The sequence below is a fragment of the Euleptes europaea genome, chromosome 4, assembly GCF_029931775.1.
Source record: "Euleptes europaea isolate rEulEur1 chromosome 4, rEulEur1.hap1, whole genome shotgun sequence".
Lineage (NCBI taxonomy): Eukaryota > Metazoa > Chordata > Lepidosauria > Squamata > Sphaerodactylidae > Euleptes > Euleptes europaea.
Window position 1 is genome coordinate 88,253,296 of NC_079315.1, and position 22,067 is coordinate 88,275,362.

The 22,067-nt window shown below is 47.1% G+C and overlaps 1 protein-coding gene across 1 annotated transcript in view; it reads left to right on the top strand.

The window, feature by feature from the left end:
* TMEM174 (transmembrane protein 174) overlaps positions 1–5,654 on the top strand; it is a 66,657-nt gene extending 61,003 nt beyond the window's left edge. Inside the window, exons 3-5 of the mRNA XM_056849018.1 lie at positions 4,539–4,698; positions 5,108–5,168; positions 5,539–5,654. Of these exons, the coding sequence (XP_056704996.1) occupies positions 4,539–4,698; positions 5,108–5,168; positions 5,539–5,654 (337 nt within the window). The remainder of the gene's footprint in view (positions 1–4,538; positions 4,699–5,107; positions 5,169–5,538) is intronic.
* The last annotated feature ends 16,413 nt before the right edge of the window (positions 5,655–22,067 follow it).

Consider the following 22,067-nt stretch of genomic DNA (forward strand, 5'->3'; position numbering starts at 1 on the left):
TTTGAGTCTCCCTTAAGTGGCAGAGAAAGTAGGCATATAAAAACCAACTCTTTTTCATCAAGACTAAGTGAGTTCTCAAGAGGTTGTCTTGACTGGCTGAAGGATGCCCTCAGTTGACGTATCCATCCCGCCCTCCTTGCTACTTAGAGGTGGGCAGTTGCCCAGCGCCCCTCAGCATCCTGGGTCTGTCCCTGACTCCTGTCTTCACCTGACTCCTCCACCCTTGTAGTTCCTCCCTCCTCCCCTCCCCCAATCTTTTAGTGCCTCCCCAGATGGGGTTTCCAGCTTGGGAGGAGGAAGGGGAGAGCCTAGGAGGCGACCACCCAGGTTCCAGCGAGACACTTTGAGCGGGACTCGGTGACTTTGGGAGCGATCCTAAACAGTCTATACTCAGAAGTAAGTTCCATTTTACCCAAGGGGGCTTCTTCCCAGGAAAGTGTTCTTGGGACTTCACTTTTGAAAACTAACCCAAAGGTTAAATGTTAAATCACGTAGAGGCGAAGCCGGTGTGGAAGCTTAAGCGGGTTGTGGCGGGTTTGCAACGACAGGCAGTATTAGGAGGCGCTCCGATGTAAGGAGTCTCCGTGTGGCAGAAGGAAAGAAGGCTACATCACAAAACGACCTTTCATAAGAAAGGCCCTGCTGGATCAGACCAAGGCTCATCAAGTCCAGCAGTCTGTTCACACATTGGCCAATCAGGTGCCTCTAGGAAGCCACTAACAATACGAGTGCAGCAGCACCATCCTGCCTGTGTTCCACCGCAAACAAAATAATAGGCATGCTCCTCTGATACTAGAGAGAATAGGTAAGCAGCATGACTAGTATCCATTCTAACTAACAGCCACGAATACCCCTGTCCTCCATGAATATGTCCACTCCGCTCTTAAAGCCCTCCAAGCTGGCAGCCATCACCACATCCTGGGGCAGGGAGTTCCACAATTTAACTATGCGTTAATTGCCTGGCGTCCAATGGGACTTCCTTCTTCGCTGGAGAAGTAGTGTGGTGTAGGAGAGCCAGCGTGGTGAAGTGGTTAAGAGCGATGGTTTGGAGCGGTGGAGTCTGATCTGGAGAACTGGGTTTGATTCCTCACTCCTCCACATGAAGCCAGTTTGATGACCTTGGGCTAGACACAGCTCTCTTAGAGCTCTCTCAGTCCCGCCTACCTCACAGGGTGTCTGTTGTGGGGAAGGGAAGGTGGTTGTAAGCCGGGTTGAGTCTCCCTTAAGTGGTAGAGAAAATCAGCATCTAAAAACCAACTCTTCTTCTTCATAACTCCGTTCATTTTCCGACTGGCACGCCTGTTGGCCGCTTCCTTCGAGGATCCGAATTGTGTCCGCCACTCGGCCCACGGACAGTCTTTTAAAGCCCCATTTTTTCTCTCACGCTGTTTCCATTCTACAGATGGTGTCACACGTTTTCAAGGAGAGTGAGTGGTAAGATATCAGCCAAAAATTAACTCAATAATAAAGAAGCGCGCGGGGGGCGGGAAGAGAGGAGTGTACCTTAGAAGTATGCTGGGGTTTGCGAAATATTTTTCGCAAGAACGCACATGCCCCTATGGTCCTCTTTGGTTTTAACACAACTCCTTCGAGGATCCGAATTGTGTCCGCCACTCGGCCCACGGACAGTCTTTTAAAGCCCCATTTTTTCTCTCACGCTGTTTCCATTCTACAGATGGTGTCACACGTTTTCAAGGAGAGTGAGTGGTAAGATATCAGCCAAAAATTAACTCAATAATAAAGAAGCGCGCGGGGGGCGGGAAGAGAGGAGTGTACCTTAGAAGTATGCTGGGGTTTGCGAAATATTTTTCGCAAGAACGCACATGCCCCTATGGTCCTCTTTGGTTTTAACACAACTCCTTGTTGGCCTTGTCTGAAATCTTTCAATTAATTAACTAATCAAAAAGGCAATACCAGCCCTGATTTCCAGATCACGCCAGCGGGGCTAACCTGGTTTGTAATTTGTTCATCATGAGGGCCAGGCGTGCAATCCACAAACACGTTCGGAGGGTGCTCCGACTAAACGATTTGGGCATCTTTTTTGTTTTCCTGAGCAAGGAAGGACAAAATCGCTCCTGAGACCTAACGAGTTATTTTCTAGCAGATCTCCGCACCCCAGAAACGCTTGATTCCAGCGAGATCCGTTTGAGCTGGTGCTCAAAACGCGTAGGTTCGACTCCAGTTAGCACCCGAGAGACCAACACGATTTTCAGGGTATGAGCTTTCCAGAGTGAAAGCCCCCTTCCTCAGACATGAGTCGGGGGAAGGGAGGATCTGGCCCCGAGGCCTGCTACTCTGACCACTGCACCATGTTGCCTCCCCGACTTCCGCTGAGCACCTCCCTGTGGTCGCCCCGGATAATCCTCTGCAGAGGCGGCGGCTGGGATCCGAGTCTATGGGGGCTGGGGTTTCCTCCCTCTCGGTTCCCGGGGCCAAGGGAGGGGCCCTCGGAGCCCAGCTCGGTGTGCCAAAGGGGGTCGCCCCAGCATGGCCCTTGTTTGGATTCGCCCCCTGGCCTGCTCGAGGGCCTAACATTTATTCATGGAAGGTTTTGCCTTGGATTTGCCACTCTATAGATGCACATTTTCCCCATCCGAATTCTCAAAACTCTGCACGGGGGCTTATTGTTGAGTTCTGAGAATATGGTTGGAGGAAAAGTGCATCTAAAGAGTGGCAAATCCAATGCAAAAGGGGTGAATAAAGTCAACAAGAGAGCTCTCTGTTCGCCTTCCAAAAGCTGGGTAATTTTGTTAGAAAACGTTGAAATCCGACCCCAAAGTATTCCGCCCAAATATTTAGTTAAAGTAACCCTGTGGGTTAATAAACTAAACAGAGAGGCAACCCATGCAAAACTGCCGCAATGAAAACCAGGCTAAATAAACGAAGGGAAGTTTATAAGAAGCCCGGAGGAGGCAGAAGAGCGCCGAGGAGCGCGGCTGGGCCGCTTAATGGGAAGCAGGTGACTGGCCAGGACACCCCCCTCCCCGCCCCCAGGTACGCCGCCCGCCAGCCCCGACTCCGCAGTGGGCAGCCCGCAAGGCTCGGCGCTCAACTCCGAATCAACCTCTAATCCGGATCAGGCGATTTGCACGGGGCGGGGGAGGGTAAAACCCCCCACCTCGCTCATTCCATAGGACAAGGTGGCCCCTTATACACGGGAGGTTTTGCCTTGGATTTGCCCCTCTCTAGATGCACGTTTTCCCCATCCGAATTCTCAAAACTCAACAATACGCCCCCGTGCAGAGTTTTGAGAATTTGGATGGGGGGAAATGTGCACCTAGGGAGCGGCCAATCCAAAGCAAAACCTCCCATGCATAAATGGCCGATATAAGATGCTTCGGACCTGCCCATGGGCCTTTTAGGTGAATGGTTCCTACCGCGTTTTTTTTTTTTTTTTAATTCCCTTCCTTCTCCTAGAACTTCTTCCCGTTTCAAAGAAGGCTGTAAAAGATTTCAGGCAAACTTGGAAGTAAACGTATTGAAATCAGGAGAGAGGGGCTTGTGGGTCTCTTCTTAGAATTCTCAGTCCCTCCTCAGCCTGCGAAACGGGAGTCGACAGAGAACATTTCTCCAAGCTCAAAGACATCGGGCGCTTTCACACATGCCGAATAATGCACTTTCAGTCCCCTTCCAATGCACTTTAACAATCATTTGCAAGCGGGTTTTACCACTTCACACAGTAAAATCCAGAGGCAAAGTGGATTGAAAGTGCATTATTTTATTGTGTGAAATGGTAAAACCCACTTGCAAACGATTGTTAAAGTGCATTGGAATGGGATTGAGAGTGCATTATTCCGGATGTGTGAGGGTACCCATCCTGTCATTTACTCGGTCTCTGTTCGCATTAAATTCACTAGCCCTGCTGCCTTTCAAAGCCACATGTTTAGATCTGGACTAAGGTCACTTTCACACAGCCCATATAATGCACTTTCAATCCACTTTAAAGGTGGATTTTACTGTGTGAACTGGCAAAATACACTTGCAAACGATCGTTAAGGTGCAGTGAAAGTGGACTGAAAGTGCATTATTTGGGCTGAGTGAAAGTGCCTTAAGACAAGGCAGGGATAAAGGACTGGTTTGATTCTTCCTTAAGTGCTGGAGAAAGTGGGCATATAAAAACCAACTCTTCTTCCTCTTCTTGAAATCCATCAGAACAAAGGTTTAAATTTTTAAAAATTCACCAGGAATTTATTAATCTAATAAATAAGATTAAAACGCCGTTTACAATATGTGGTAAATAAATTAACTCTCCAGACCAATGGGAGGGGAGGGTTACTCTGTTATTAGTTTCCTTCCCTAAAACACTGAATTCCTTGGGAGGGGGGAAATCACTTACCAGCTTCCCGAGAGAGCCATTAGGAATGATTCAAATCAAGGGCAGTTTTCCTTTTGACTCGAAGGCTTTCGCTATTAATTCTGATAGAGTTAATTGAGCAGTAGACACAATTAACAGCTCCGGAGCATAAAGGGGTGAAGACCTCTTTACATGGGAACCCAAATGCACTGTTTAGGCTTGCTTAAAACCCGTTATTGAGCAGGTTTGTATTTTGGCTGAGAAGCGAAGGACAGTTCCGGGAAAAGCGAGGGGCGCTGACTTACATACCAGGCTATGGAGAGTCGGTGTGCGTCTCGCTGGAAGGCAAGACGGTTTCCCAGATTCGAAATGATCTCGAAAGCCCTGAAACCGACTGGCTGAGGGTGGGCATTTAGGAGTCCGAGGGATTATGCGCTAAAAAAACACACACACCCAAAAATCTTTTGATGCAAGCGGAGCAGATTGCACCTTGCCACTGAAAGCGCTCTACATTCCGCCATGGCCATATTTTTCAACCCCACCGAAATCCCACTTGACCTAGAATGGTATAAAGCCGTTCACACAGTTTAATATTAGCATCGGCTTTTGATATCAAAAACAAGAATACCAGAGTCCAGGGGCAACGGACAGGCTCACAACAGACTCTCTGGATGCACATTTCCCCCATCTGAGTTCTCAAAACTCTGCATGGGGGCTTATTTTTGACTTTTGAGAATCTGGCTGGGGGAAAGGTGCATTTAGAGAGCGGCAAATCCAAGGCCCAACCCTCCCGTGCGTTTTCGCCCATTCCAGCCTGAGCGATCTCGAGCCAAAGCTCCCTTCGCCACTCGCATGAAGGGCGCCTCCTTGGCAGGTCTGTTGATACTTCGCCACACCGAAACGCGGGACTTACAAAGCTGTTACAAACGGGTGCTTTCACACATGTCGAATAATGTACTTTCAATCCGCTTTCAATGCACTTTAGCCAAGGAAACGGCCAAATCCCCTTGCAAACCATAATGGTTAAAGTGCTTTGAAAGCGGATTATTCAGTACATGTGAAAGCGCCGAGAGGCCAGTTTGAAGCAACATTTTGAAATAATCAAAGCTTCATTTATGTTCCTTGTAAGAGCCATATTTACTAAAAGAATGACTCCTGGGGGATGTGGCGATTCTTCACTCTAGAGTTAAGACCTGGAGCAAGCCCCCCGCGATCCCGAGATCTTCTTTTTGCTCTCCCGAAAGGCGTGGCTGCTGGCCTGTTTCGTGTCCTCGCGTTGCAGCAGGAAGGAGGTGGCCCGCCGGGTTCTCGGGGTCCCCTGGCCGCCCTGGCCAAAGATAGCCTCGCCAGAGATGGCTGAAACCTCTCAGGGTTGGTTTCCGTTCTCCAGAAAAGCTGAATAAACAGCCGCGGCCCCTCCTGACCCGGCAGAAAACAGGTTTGCAGCGACAAGAAAGCCGAAGTAGGGGGAGGACTGGGGGGGGGGGCAGCACGGGAGTGGGGGCTCAGCTTCTTTTGCCCCAGCTTCACTTTTCCCTATCGAGAAATGTCACCCAAGAAGCATGGAATCATAGAGTTGGAAGGGACCACCAGGGTCATCTAGTCAAGCCCCCTGCACAATGCAGGAAATTCCAAACTACCTCCCCCACACACCCCCAGTGACCCCTACTCCATGCCCACAAGATGGCCAGGATGCCCTCCCTCTCATGATCTGCTTAAGGTCATAGAATCAGCATTGCTGCAGGTCATAGAATCAGCAGTGCTGACAGATGGCCATCTAACCTCTGCTTAAAAACCTCCAGGGAAGGGGAGCTCACCACCTCCCGAGTAAGCCTGTGCCACTGAGGAACCGCTCTAACTGTTAGAAAATTGTGCTAATAGGACCCGTGGGCAGAGCTGTTCGCCTTGAAAGTTGCGCCCAAGTTGCAAATCCGAGAATCCGAATGTCGGTTTTGTTTCTCTTCCCCCAACCCAATTTTCTTGCTTCTTTGTGCTGCTGCCCGAAGCGGGAGGGGATGGGAATCGGCCTCTTGGGGGAGGGGGGAGGACGGACATTGTTTTCTTTTTTGTTTTTTCTTCTAGCTGGTGGACACCACCTCGAGGGGGGTGGGGGGAGGCGGGCAAACGAAATGGGTCCAAATGGGAGACGTTTATCTCTCAATTGCCGGCAAGACAAAGGGGGCTTAAGAGGCGTTGGCGAAGGAGGGTCTGTGAATGGTTACGATTCAATTTGTATTTTATTCCCCGCTGGTCCTGGAATTGAGATCAGACGAGAAAGTGAAACCACATGGCCGGGGTCAGCGGGATCAGGGAACCACCGCAGACAGCAAAGGCCCGCCCGGCTGGTGTGAAGAAACCGAGTCGATCAACAGAGCCCGCCGTCACCCGGCGCCCCGGCCCCGGAGCGGCGCGCAAAGCCCGCGGAGGAGGACCCTGCGCGCCGGCGGCCGACTCGGGAGCAAGCGCCGGAGCGAGGGATCGCCACGCCCTCGTCGGTACAAGGGGACCGGAGGGGGCAGGGGCATCCTTCAGCGAGCTCACTCCCTTATTTTTCACAATTACCTTGTTGTTTAAACATTTGTTTTTTTATTTAAACTTGTATTGTAATTTGTAACAATAATCTATAATATTTCTATAATATATATAATATAATATGTACAAAATCTGTAATATTTTCGCCCTTCTCTCCTGGGCAAGTTGAAGTTGTAAAGTGCTCGGGGCAGGGACCGCCCTTCCTTTTGGAAAGGCCTGCCGCCTTGCGGAGTGGCCTTTGTGGTCCGCCTTCCGCTCGGAGGCTCCAGGCGGATCGCAGCTCAAACCGGAGCAGCTGGATCGGCAGGGTGCGTGCGACCAACAAAATAAAAGCCACGAGCCCTGGAGAGCAGGTAATACGAGACGGGAGAACAACGCAGCGAAACATGGCATCGCCTACAATAAACAGAATAAAAATGGAATGCACAGTCAGTGAATAATGCAAAGCATAATGTGCAGAATAAAGATTTCTGTAAACCCCACAGGCGTCAGCTTTATATTCACTTTACGGGAATGCCTTTCTGAACAGTTCCGCTCAATGCACCTAGAGTCCTCCCCTCTCCAAATCGGGTAAACTTCGGAGGGATGTTAAAGCATGAACAGCAATCGGCCCCTCCCCCTCCCACCAAACACACTGAATTAGTCCCCCTGCGACGGGGGGCGGGGAGGGGATCTATCCTAGAAGCGCTCATGCATTTTCATCCCGCCCACGAAGCGGAACACATCGGTCTCACGTCCTCCTTTTTATCCCCCTACAACGACCCTGTGAGGTAGGCGAAGATGAGAGATCGACTGGCCCAAGGTCAGCCAGGGAGCTTCATGGCGCAGGGGGGATTTGAACCTGGGTCTCCCAGATCCGGCGTCAAAATTATAAACATTCGTGGAACCCGCCCTGAGTCTTTTTATCGTGCCACTGAATAATAATACATGTTGCTCGTATTACCTGTTTGACGGTATATAAAACCGCAACACTAGCAAGTGGAGGTTAAATACTCCCTGTCAGCTTCAAGTCCGTGTGGTTGGTTCACAGAAGCGATTAGGGATCTTGCGCAGGGTCTGGAGAGGAGCCAGGATGCTCTTGCCCCTTTCTCTCCGGAGACGCGCCAGGCGCAGACCGGAGGAGCGAAGGGGAAGAGGCCGTGGCTCAGGGGCAGAACAACTGCTTGGCATACAGAGGGTCCCAGGTTCAGTCCCCGGCATCTCTAGCTAAAGGGGCTAGGCAGGCAGGTGATGTGAAAGACCTCTCACTGCCTGAGACCCAGGAGAGCCGCTGCCAGTCTGAGTAGTCAATACTGACTTCGATGGACCAAGGGTCTGACTCAGTATAAGGCCGCTTCATTGCCATTTATGCATAGGAGGTTGTGCCTTGGATTTGCCGCTCTCTAGATGCACATTTTCCCCATCCAAGTGCTCAAAACTCAACAATAAGCCCCCATGCAGAGTTTGGAGAATTCGGGTGGGGGAAAGGTGCACCTAGAGAGCGGCAAATCCAAAGCAAAACCTCCCGTGCATAAATGGCCCAAGCCGTTTCCAAAGCGGAGGGGACCTGCGGCCGGGAGGCGAAGGGGGCTCCGGAGGTCCAGCGCCGGAATCCCGCGGGGCGAAGAAATTCTCCCCCTCCGGCCCCGCCTGGAGGCGTCGAGACCCCTCGCCTGGCTGTCAACAGGAGACCACCCGGCCAAGCGGAGCGCGATCCAGCCGTCCAAGGGAGCCCTTCACGCACTGCAGCCGCTCTTCGGGCGGCCAAACGCCTTGGAGGCGACCTGGAGACGAACAAAACCCGAGCGGCCCAGCTAGTTCCTTTCCCACGGACTGGTGCGGGCTAAGCCCAGGGTAGTTCCGACTAGCTGGGCGCGCAGCCCAATCCTAGGCCCTCCCAAGTAAGTGTGCATAGGAGGAGAGTATCTGTTTAAAAGTAGCGGGTGCCAGCCCCCCCCTTTCCAAGGCTCATTTGTGTCAAGGTTCATGCTAAATAACGTACCAAATAACAAAACAGACAGGGCTTCTAAGCAAGTGCAGAGTGCCTTTTCTTGACCTTTGAGGTATTTGCCTCTCCCACCCCCCACTGAAGGAAAGGCCTGAGCCCAGCCCCCTCTGAGCGGTTGTGAACTTTTACAGGGCAATCCTACCTTTCTGGCATTGCTCTAGGATATCCTTCCTTTAAAGAATTTCATCGTTCATCCTCCATCTTCTTAACCCTATCCTAGACAGAGTTACACCCGTCTACGTTCATTGGAGTCAGTGGGTTTAGAAGGGCACAGGGTTTAGAAAAGTGGAACAAACCAAAACTGCTTTTGGTGGTGGTGGTGGTGGGGGATTTGTAGCCCACAGTATTAAGACTACCGAGTAGAAACGGATCGGTCCTGATTTATATGGTCCAGGCTTGTTCAGCACGACGATGTCTGGGAAAGGTGAAAGTGGAATCAAAACCTGCACTGCGATCCATCCACCCAAGCAGCTTGTTTCCACCCCGGTTTGAGTGTGTGCAGTCAAGTCACATCTGACTTATGGCAACCCTATAAGGTTTTCAAGGCAAGAGACCTTCAGAGGTGATTTGCCATCGCCTGCCTTCAGGTCACGACCCTGGTATTCTTTGGGGGTCTCCCATCCAAATACTAACCAGGGCTGACCCTGATGAGATCAGCCTAGCCTGGGGCTATCCAGGTCAGGAGAAAGTATGTTTTACCTTAAGATAAAATGAGCTTGGCTGCTGCGTCCTTCAATTCCAGCCTCATCCTTGAATAGATAAGGTCGCCAACTATAGTAAAGAGGACAAACCTGGAAAGCTCATAGGAGGCTTCTGTGTAATTGGAAAGGTCACAGCAGCAGACCTGGGAAGAGGAAATATCGGTTCTTCAACTGAGATTCCAACAACTACTTTAAACGTGATTATATATCAGTACCTGAGATGTGTCTAAGGCCCCTTATGCATGGGAGGTTTTTTCTTCGATTTGCTGCTCTCTAGATGCATATTTCCCTCATCTGAATTCTCAAAAGTCAAAAATAAACCCCCATGCAGAGTTTTGAGAATTCGGATGGGGAAAATGTGCATCCAGAAAGCAGCAAATCCAAGGCAAAACCTCCCATGGCCCAAAACGTCCTGGAAAGCACACGCGGGTCAGCTTGTGAGAGTCCTTGGCAATTTGATTTGGACCATCTCTACCCAGTAATAACAAGGGCTCCAAGAAATCCAGCAAGGAAAGTCACAACCGCCCGCAGTGATCAGTGTGGTTTAGCGCGCTTGGCAGCCCAATCCTATGAAACAAGTGGGTTTAGGGTCATGTAAATCTACATAGGATCGTCCTGAGAAATGTATTGATTCTGTTTAGAAAGCAGATTTTTTTCTTTGCAACGGGTTATTAAGGGGACAAATATACCCCCACTGGGCTAGAAACGAAAGACCATAGAACTGTAGACATGCCTAATTTTGGCCTCTGCTAGTTGGCCAACACAGCGGGAGATTTCCTGGAGGACCCAAAAGAATCGGGAGGGTTCTGCTCTTGCGGAGCTCCTGATCATTTTAAATGAAATTTGTGCAAGAAAACTTTTCGCTGGGCTGGATCGGACACCATAAGGCCAAGACTTAGGCAGGGCTACTAGTAAGTAAGTGGCTGCTAAAGAGTGGAGGTGCAATGTAGCGTAGCAACTACATGTGTGGGTGGGACAGCCAGAGAGCACCCTCTTATGTGTATACACATTTGCATCTTCCAGATGTGTGTGTGGGGGGAAGCAAGTTCCAGGTAACTATAGTTTCCAATAGTCAAAAAGGGCAAGAGTCCAGTAGCACCTTAAAGACTAACAAAAATATTTTCTGGTAGGGTATGAGCTGTGGCTCACGAAAGCTCATACCCTACCAGAAAATATTTTTGTTAGTCTTTAAGGTGCTACTGGACTCTTGCCCTTTTTGACTACTGCAAACAGACTAACACGGCTACCCACTGTGAATTATAGTTTCCAAGTTAGGCTAGAAATCTTTCCTCTATTTTCATTAGTATCTGCACCATACTTTCTGCAGCCTGTGTACTCTCTAGAGGTGTTGATAGTAGAACCAAGTTTTGTGCTTGCTTAAGAAATAAAGAAGCTGTCTTGATTCCTACCCACAAGCCTTGCCAGGCACCAACATTGCCAAACAACCTTTTGATGCTCCTCCTGGCATGGAACTGATGAGGGGTTAATACTGGGAAGTGGTGGCCGCACCAAAGGGAAAGGCATCCTACTGGGAAGGTTGGGTTTCCCTTGGCAAAACAAATTCTCCCAGGCTTTTGTGGGGCAGGGTTGCATCTAATTGGCTTGCTAGACACAAGCTGGGACAGACCCTGGGCTGGGAAACATTACAGTGGCCAATGACATTTGGCCCTGATAGTGACAGTAAATGCCCAGGTAAAAACTATGTAAGGAGGGCACCCCCAAGCCAACCAACTTGATTCAGTGTCCACCTCAGAAGGTCTTTCTGTCACTTCAGGATGTGAGACAAGAAGAAGAAGAATTGGTTTTTATAGGCAGACTTGTATGCCTCGGGACACCACAGCTAGGCAGGCCAACCTTTAAAAAGGTAAAGGTCCCTTGTGCAAGCACCGGGTCATTCCTGACCCATGGGGTGACGTAACATCCCGAAGTTTCCTAGGCAGACTTTGTTTTACGGGGTGGTTTGCCAGTGCCTTCCCCAGTCATCTTCCCTTTACCCCCAGCAAGCTGGGTACTCATTTGACCGACCTCGGAAGGATGGAAGGCTGAGTCAACCTTGAACCGGCTACCTGAAACCGACTTCCATTGGGATCGAACTCAGGTTGTGAGCAGAGCTTTTGACTGCAGTACTGCAGCTTACCACTCTGTGCCACGGGGCTCTTAGGCCAACCTTTACTACAGTACAAAACCTAAGCAGAAGTTTCCAAATTTAAGACGCCCCGCATAATTCCCTAGCAGGAGGCCCATTGAGAAAAATAACTACACTCATAAAATAACTATCTTAACTGCAAGGCCTTATTTCTATTACAAATGTTTAGAAGACCCAAGAGATAGCAAGGCCACTGTAACCCTGCCAAAAAATAAAAGAAGTAAAGGGCCTCTCTCTATCTTTCCCTCCTGATGCAGCCAAAACTTTGAGCCAATTCAAATGCTCAGAAAGGTTGTGCTACATATCAGTATTTTTAAAATGGCATTTTGGGAAATAACGAAGAAATAACAACCGGCATTTTTCCACAAGGCACAGATGGCATAGCAACCATGCCAGAGTCCATAGCAACCCCAGCAATAGCCATGGATCAGACAAGGGGCCACTGATTATGCCCCTGTGAGTGGCACACATAAGTGCAGCCAATCTCCACCTGCCGATCTGGCCACTGCCCCTCTATGCCACCCCATCCCCCATGGAGAGCCAGCAGACAGGGAGGGAAAACCCAGCAACAGCGCAACCAACAAAGGCCCAACGCCCAAGCTGCCCCCCCCCATCAATAAGGGAAGGGCACACATGCAGTGGACAGGACACCCACCCCTTTCCCAGCAAAGGCCTGACTAGCAAAAGTGCTGCCCAGATATCTTCTCCAAGATCCCTTCTCCAAGCCTCGTTCCCCGTAGCCATGAAAAGTGAAACAAGAAGGCTGATCCCCCCGCCCAAAACCAGAGGCCAGGCTCAAACCCACCCCTCCCAGGCCAGGATCCCAACCACTGGACCAAGAGGGTAAGAGGGTAAGCCAGTGTGGTGTAGTGGTTAAGATGGGTGGTTTGGAGCGGTGGCTTCTGATCTGGAGAACCAGGTTTGATTCCTCACTCCTCCGCATGAGTGGTGGACACTAATCTGGTGAACCGGGTTGGTTTCCCTACTCCTTTACATGAAGCCAGCTGGGTGACCTTGGGCTAGTCACAGTTCTATCAGCCCCACCTACCTCACAGGGTGTCTGTTGTGGAGAAGGGAAGGTGATTGTAAGGTGGTTTGATTTCCTTAAGTGGTAGAAAAAGTCGGCATGTGAAAAACAACTCTCCTCCTCCTCCTCCATTCAGGGGAGGCATGCCAGTTGGCATTTGGCCCTCCACTGCAGCCCTGACATCACCACCAGCCAGGTGGGCTCAGACAGAGACTATTGCACAGATAGGCATAGCTCAGTGGAAAGGCCCTGGGACAGCATGGGCAGGTCTCCTCCTGGCTCATTCCCCACATGCAGAGAGGCAGCAAAGACCTCCAAGCTGATGTTTTGCCTTTGCAAACCACAAAAGGGGGAAAAGGACAGCCCAGCCAATGGGCCACCCTGGAGAGCGGCCGTTTTGACAGGGACGTCGCTCCACAGCCCCTCAGTGCTGCCCAACAGTGGCGGCTTCTTGCCTCCAGCCTGGCTCCCCTCCTCCTGCATCACCCAGCGGCATGGCTTATGACAGGCCAGCAGTGTTGTGAGGAGTGTGGGACCCAGTGACTCCCCCTCGCCATGGCAGGCCCTGAGATCACCCACCAGCCTGTTCAGTGTGGAGCTGAGCACAGCAGCCAGTGAAGTGTGTGTGTGGAAAGGGGGTGGGGACCAATATGTGGGGTCGACCTTCAAGGCGCCACTGGACCTCTAAGATACTTTGCAGCTGAACAAAACAGAAGCCCGCTGGCACCAAAAGACCAACTGCAATCCCAATATGAGTATCCCTGAGTCAGAGCAGTACCACCCAGAGGTGTGAAGGGGCAGCCCCAAGAGGAAGTCACAGATGCCAGATAACCGCCCCCCCAAGGCACATGCTGTAACCATCCAAAAGGCACTTCATGATCTCATGAAGAAATGCTCTACAACTGCTCCATCTGCTGTTGCCTTGGAGGGCTCTGATCCTGCATGACAACGGTCCCATCTTGCATGGCGTAGTGGTTAAGAGCGGTGGACTCTAATCTGGAGAACCGGATTTGATTCCCCACTCCTCCACATGAAGTCTGCTGGGTGACCTGGAGACCTGACTGTTCTCCCACCTACCTCACAAGGGATCTGTTGTGGGGAGAGAAAGGGAAGGTGATTGTAAGCCACTTTGAGATTCCTTAAAGGTAGAGAAAATCAAGGTATAAAAACCACTTCTTCTTCCTCTTCCTCTTCCTCCACCTCTTCCTCTTTTTCATCATCATCATCTTCTTCTTTCTTCTACTTCTACCTCCTCCTCCTCCTCTTCTTCTTTCTTCTTCTTTTACCTCCTCCTCCTCCTCTTCTTCTTTCTTCTACTTCTACCTCCTTTTTTTCTTCATTTTCTTCATCTTCTTCTTCGCCAGTTGATCCACAAGGGATAGTGGGGCAGCTGCCAGGCACCGCAAACTACAGTTGTGCCTTGTCCCCCACCTGAGAGGAAGGGGGCTCCCTGGCAAAGATGTGTGCTCAGCGTGCCTCCCACCCCCAATCATAGGTTTGCCTCTGTGTAATGAGGGATGTGGTCTTTGGATGAATCATGTAGGAAGAAGGAGAGTTAGCAACATGAGGAGTAAATAAGATAAAAGGTATGAAGAAATAATTGGCATCTGATAGAAACAAACACAATGAAAAAATTATGAGCAAGGGCAAGATATAGAGGCACTTTTGGATCATATCAGATGAGATAATAGAACATAATCTAGTTTTAAATGACAATGTAGGGGGAAATACTATTCCGTTGAGAAGAGCCCTGGAAAGAGCAGATGATAACAGTTTATTGGTACCGGTAAGTAACCTGTTTATTGGGGTGATGAGCACATATGTTGGCCGGGGACTGAGGGCCAGATAGAAATTGAAAATAAATAAATAGATTAATGTACTCATCTACATGTTGATGATCCTTAACAAATAGAAACAATAATGATAGCCTAACCTCCTTCTGTTCAGCCAAGAGGCCTGTTACAGTCAAGAGGCTAGTCTGCTCATTTGTAAATGTTTTTTTAAATCTTTAATTCCGTTGAAGCCAATGAACAGACTCTAATTGATTCAAATGAAGCAGAATATGACTGTATTTTAGTGGAGAGAAATTTTTTACAAACCCTTTGGGAGCTAGATTCATAGACATATAGTTTAATACGGTCCAAGACCAACAATAAAAACTTTTACGTAATAAAAGAATAATAGCTATATACATCAATAAATACTTGTCAAACATAATCATACAGTCATAAGCGAACCATTAAAACTAAGCTTAAATAAAACACAGTTACAGTCCATATATAAATATAAAAACACTCATCCATTAGGTTCGACCCATGCTCACCTAGTCTTCATTACTCGCCATCCAAATTTGGCCATTTTAAAGGTTAGCTCGGTGTCCTTATCTGAGAGCATGTTAGAGAGACGAGTTGCTCTAGTGGGAGCTAGATTCAGCGCTGCCATAAACAGAAACGGCTCTAACTGGAGCCAGGGGTGGTGTCTGTTTATTACAGGTCTCATGTCAACCCTCTGTTCCTGGAGGGTGGGAGGCCAGTCAAAGTGGTGATGGCAAAAAGACTCCATCATCTCTGGAAAAGAGAATGGCAAAGCTTTTGTTGAACGATCTTAAGTTTTCTTTTTGCTGGATTAAGTTCACGTTCCCCTTTGACCGGTCTCACTTTCCAACATTTTTTTGTTTTAATGTGAAGAGTACTGATAATAAACATGAATGTTTAAATTTTGCCTCAAAGATGTGCCCACCCGCCCCCATGCCATCAGGCGTAGGAACATTCATGTAACTATCATTTTATCATTGTCACGCTTCTTCTAAACACATTTGGTTAGATGGAAGCTCTTTTGGTTTCAATAAAAGTTATTTTCAGGGCTGCCATTCTAAGTACGTTTTACTCTGGAGTAGGTTCCACTGGAATGAGCAGGAAATATTAACAAGTAAATATGATGGATCCGACGAATCCCTTCCACTGACTTCTCAAAGAGCCTTTGAATCCAACACAATGTGTTTAGAATTAGGTATATAATTATGTTTCTAAGAACACTTATGGGGACATGAGATACATTGCTCTTGTTAGGTCCTGAGACTTCGTTTCAGATTCAAGTTTTAAAATGTTGAGGTCAATACAATGTGCAAGTTGAATGTGTAACTGATCCACTGTGGCCTGCACCCATGCCTTTCTCATTGAGGAAAATGTAACTCTTTAATTAGATTGTCACATTATGTTCTTCAGCGAAATGTACATGGCTGGTTTTTTTTTTAATGCTCTGGAAACCATTTTCAGCCTTTAACGGCTTTTATGCTCCTTAAGCCATTACTTCACTGCAGCTCTCTGTGTCTAATTAAAAGAGTCAATTATTGTAAATAGAGTTATTGGATTATGCTGCAAGTATTTATTGTTCTGCGGTTTTTCTTGACATAGCTATGTAGTTCTGCAGAGGGGTCTACACAGCTAAGGACGCAACAGCCAAAAAGATACCAGCCATTATTCTAAATTGGCTGGTTTTCTTTAAGGTGGTATATAGAGCACTTGCTTAATCTCATATTATTATAATATAAGGGTTGTGACAAATTGTCATGTGTTTTCCCAGGAAAAGTTCTCATGAACTATAGGGTTGGTCTGCAAGAGACTAATTATTCCCAGAACCACACTGCCAAAATCCTCTAACTCTCAGCAACGCAAAACTATATTATGTTTCAGTCCTTACTGAGACTGTATAAACACAAATTTCTAATAGTGCATACTCAAGATCACGTATCATAGATTAATTGTTCTGTAGAGCCCCTAAACTCATTCTTACGACCACAGCGGTAAAAAGGTATGTCTGTCATACCCATCGGTGAAATGGCCTTTAGCCATTGTGAGTACAGAACCTGGAATGGCAGTTTTCTACATTAATTAACATGGGGTACAAACATGTGATATTGGTTTATATGGTATTGTCAGGAGGAAGACTTTTTAGGAGGTGTAGCTGCCAAAGGGGATCACAAATGGATCACTGAACTGTCTCAGGAGTCCAAGATTCATATGTGTCCATTTCTTGATTAAAACAAAACAAAACCCAGCACAACACATTAACACATGAAGCTGCCTTATACTGACTCAGACCCTTCGTCCATCAAAGTCAGTATTGTCTACTCAGACCGGCAGCAGCTCTCCAGGGTCTGAGGCAGAAGTCTTTCACATCACCTACTTGCCTAGTCCCTTTAACTGGAGAGGCCGGGGATTGAACCTGGGACCTTCTGCATGCCAAGCAGAGGCTCTACCACTGAGCCACAGCTCTCCTCTCTCTCACAACTAGTGAGTCAGTATGGTGTGACAGATTTACAGTGTCCAATTAGAACCAGGGAGGCCCATGAAGCTTAGCTCACCAAGTGATAACAGATCAGTCACTTGCTCTTAGCCCAACAATCCTTACCGGGTTGTTGTGAAGCTAAAACAAAACCAATATAAGCTGCATTGAGCTCTCTGGAGGTGAGGTGTGATAAAAATGGGATAAATAATTATAGTTTTGTGACAAAATAGTTAATGCTACAAATGCACGTGTGTGATAAGTAAGCCATGCACATTATGAACAGCTACAGCTAGGGATGGTCAATACCTGTTGGTTCAGTTCCTATTATGCTTACTGGTGGCAAGTAAAGGTAAAGGTCCCCTGTGCAAGCACCGGGTCATTCCTGACCCATGGGGTGATGTCACATCCCGACGTTTACTAGGCAGACTTTGTTTGCGGGGTGGTTTGCCAGTGCCTTCCCCAGTCATCTTCCCTTTACCCCCAGCAAGCTGGGTACTCATTTTACCGACCTCGGAAGGATGGAAGACTGAGTCAACCTTGAGCCGGCTACCTGAAACCAACTTCTGTTGGGATCGAACTCAGGTCATAAGTAGAGCTTTTGACTGCAGTACTGCAGCTTAACACTCTGCGCCATGGGGCTCCTATTCAAAGAGTATAGTACAGTGTAATCAGCACATTCTCACACAGCTCCATGGAGGTCCTGGTTTTCTTCTCCACACGTGCCTATGATAATTGTACCCCTCTCTGCAATCAACTGTTTATCTAAAGAGTGAGAAACCAATCATTTATTTATACATAAATGCTGTTTTTATAAATAAAAAGACTTACTAATCGGTTCATTAAAGTCCATGTATCAAAATTATTTCACGCATGATCATTCTTTGCATAGCTTTATGGGAATTTTATTTATTTATTTGATTGATACACATCCCTCCCTGGCAATGCCAGGTTTTGGGTGGCTCACAACATAGGGTCAGAAAGGAATCTTCCTCCAGGCCAAACTGGCCAGAGATCCTGGGGTGTTTCTTTTTCTTTTTTTTTTGCCTTCCTCTGGGCATAGAGCAGGGGGCACTGGGGGGGAGTGGGGGAGGGAAGGTAATTATGAATTTCCTGCATCGTGCAGGGGGTTGGACTAAATGATCCTTGAGGTCCCTTCCAGCTCTATGTTTCTATGATTCTAAGGTTAGGCAGGCAGCAGTTTGAGAACTCAAAGAATCATTTTCCTGCGGAAGGCAGCGCAGCCAGTTTCATTTTACCTGTGCCCTCGACATGGCTTTTCCTTAGGTCACAATCCCCAAAGGCAAGTGGTTCTAAGCCTTTTTGAAGTGGTGTCCACTTTGAAACTTACCACTTGCAAAGTAACCCCATGCTACTTATTTATAATACATGAAGCTGCCTGGCAGCAGGTCTCCAGGATATCAGGCAGAGGTCTTTCATACCAACTACTGCCTGGTCCTTACTGGAGATGCCGGGGATTGAACCTGGGACCTTCTGCATGCCAAGCAGAGGCTATACCACTGAGCCATAGCTCCTCTACAACATAAAATGTAGGAATTTCACATCAGTTAATCCTGGACAAGTTTACAATTTATTTTTTATGTTTAGTATTTTTAAATATATATTGCTGAGCAACAGGTTGTATACGATGACTTTTTCACACATTACGCAGAGGCAAATCATCCGTAGTATGGGATAGTGATTAGAGTGTTGGACTCGGATTGGGGAGACCCAGGTTTGAATCCCCACTCCGTCACTGAAGCTTGCTGGGTGACTTTGATTAGTCACACACACTCAGCCTAACCTACCTCACACGGTTGTTGTGAATATAAAGAGGAGAAAAGGAGGACAATTTAAGCTGCTTTGGTTCCCCTTTTACCTTTGCAACTATGGTACTGAAGCCAAAGGTTATAAACCTATGATTTATATGGGATATTTTAAGGGGGAAATCACCATTTATAGACAATAGTGTACACAGCAAGTCTCGCAAAAGTACGTATGTCATGTCAAACTGAAATGTGTGACTGAGCAGAGAAGGTGAAAGGCCCCCCTTCTGTGTAACGTGGCACTGTGAGAACTTCTTGTAGGTGTTTTCAAAGAAACGACTGGCCTTCCTCGTCACCATTGGTAACTACATTTAAGTAAGACAGTTCTACATAAGCAGTTTAACCCAGTTACAAATATCTGCAGTAGAAGCTCAGACAGGAATAGGGCCATTAAAAATTTTTCCTGTTACAGTTCAGGTTGCTTACAATACTAGAAAATGTGCCAGTAGATGGCAGTCCAGAATGTAGGACCTTTTAACAGAAATTGTGGGAACAATAGCATTTGCTGTGCATTGTCAGTGCCGTTCTCGTAGCAATTTTCCCACAGGAACGACCGAGTCCAAGATACCATATGTTTTTATGTGGGACGGTTGGCTTCCTCCATTTATTAGCATTAAGGTTAAAAACAAGCAAACAAAAGCAAATACCCCAGTTATCCAGGCTTATGGGTGCTTTCCTCTCTGCTCAAGGGCCCAGTAGGCCTGGAGGGAGCATGATGTGAACACAGAAAGCAGCTTGTGGGATAGAGCAACAGCACGACCATTTGACGGTGAAGTGTGGCTGTGTGTGGCCTGCTGCAAGTAGCGCCACAAGAAGAACATGCAGCTGCACCTAACTAAATGTACAGAAGATGCACGTCACATGGTTATATACATTATGATAAACAAGCGTGTAGCACTGCGACGATTGAAGGTTTTCCTATAGATTTACAAAGAATCTATTTTTGATGCATGGAATGCATGATCACTTATCCAATAACTAGCAAAAAATTATCCAGCTAGCCCAACCAGTCAGAATTTTTCTTGCTCTGACTTCATACTCTCTCCCATGCCTGCTATATTGCTCTTGCTATTTACTAAGAAGAAGAAGAAGAAGAAGAAGAAGAAGAAGAAGAAGAAGAAGAAGAAGAGTTGGATTTTATATGCTGAAGAATCAAACCGGTTTACAATCACCTTCCCTTCCCTTCCCCACAAGAGACACCCTGTGAGGTAAGTGGGGCTGAGAGAGTGTGACTAGCCTAAGGTCACCCAGCTGGCTTCGTGTGTAGGAATGGGGAAACAAATTAAATTCACCAGATTAGCCTCCGCCGCTCATGTGGAGGAGCTGGGAATCAAACCTGGTTCTCCAGATCAGAGTCCACTACACCAAACCACTGCTCTTAACCACTACACCATGCTGGCTCTTACTTACTTACATACTTACTTACTCCATTTGATTCTGCCTTCTTCTCTGAGACTGAAGGTAGATTACAATATTTACTGGCTCTGAAACTGCTACCCAAGTGGACCATGTCTTCTAAATCCATCAATATTAGTTTAAGATCTAGAATTAAATGATGATTTATAAATATTTGAAGTAGAAAAATGCTAGTGAGTTTACTTTCAATCTTAGCAAGTTGTCCATGCACACTGTTTCATATTTCATTTCCAGGAGGCATTTATGACCATATTGGGTGCAGCCCACTGAGAATTTGCTGTACATAAGCAACACTGAAAAGAATGAGAATTGCACAAGAGTGCTCCATTGTTTGGATGGATTTCTTTGATCATCTATGGATAGTAATGAAAACAATTTTTTTAAAGGTTTTCTCCTGCAACACAATAGTTTACCTTTTTAAAAGTGTCTTATTCACTTTTTTAAAAAAGTGTCTGATATAATATATATGTTTGTGTGAGAGGCTATCGTACTTTGGTCACATTATGAGAAGACAAGAGTCACTGGAAAAGACAATAATGCTAGGAAAAGTTAAAGGCAGCAGGAAAAGAGGAAGACCCAACACTAGATGGATTGACTCAATAAAGGAAGCCCTCAGTTTGCAAGATCTGAGCAAGGCTGTTAACGATAGGATGCTCTGAAGGACACTGATTCATAGGGTCATCATGAGTTGGAAATGACGGCACTTAACGCACACACACATATATTATATGTATGTGTGTGTGTGCATATATAATATAGGTGTGCATATATTCATACACCTAAAAATAGTATTCTGTTCTTACTGTTTAAATTTTTAATCATACAATTGTAAAAGCATGAAGACAAGAAAATGCTCATGTATTAGAGGACAGACTACATAAACATGCAACGTCTACAAAACGATCTAAAAACATACAAATAAAATAAGCTTGTTTCCATCAGCAGTGACGGGTGATCAGGAAAGACTTGCTTTATGTGCCGCTGGTTGCCATAGAGAGTCTGCACTGGTGCCTAGAGGGCCATGCATCAGTGGTAGGTGATGTCATCAGCCTGCTTCTGTTCTTATCCCGTGTCCCTGCAGACATGCCCCAAGGCCATGTTCTCATGTTCTGCATTAGACCTGCCCTCCTTCCTTGTTATATATTTGTGAGTGATAGAGAACACCACCTACTACAACTAACCCTATTTGTTTTTTCCTGTTGGTTTTTTGTACCCATCTCTCATGTATTGCTATATATATATTCCAACCTAATTTTTGCCATTTGGAAATGCCTTGTAATGTTCCAATAGTGTGATTTGCTAGAATTGTCATTCTTCAGTGTTCAACTCCCTTCCACGGTGTCTCAAAGTTAAGTCTCTGGACAAGGAGAGGCCTAATGCATGCGCCTGAAATGCATGCGTATGAACACTAAGGCATTGTGGTCTGCTGTTTCACACATGGCAGACGATGAGGAGTATTTTGAAGGGTTAACAGTTAGCAGGACGATTATGTTTGTATATATGTTCAACAAACACCATTGTGCTGGGTTTTTTAATCAGCCGAAGAGAACAAGGAATTGTTGGGTAAATGAATGCAGTTGGCAAACTAGAGCCTGTGCAATAGATGGGGAGGGGGCAGGGGGAGGAAAATACAAGTAATGGTCCTTGGCAAAGGAGTGCCTTAATGTCTCTGTTTCAACTGTGAAATATTGGGAGAGCACAGAACAAGGGAAGGTGGACCTCTGTCCCTTTTGACTGCTAGAAATATCTATGTGCTTTGTAGGGGAGGGGCCATGGCTCAGTGGTAGAGCATCTGCTTGGCATGCAGAAAGTCCCAGGTTCAATCCCCGGCATCTCCAGTTAAAGACTCACTAT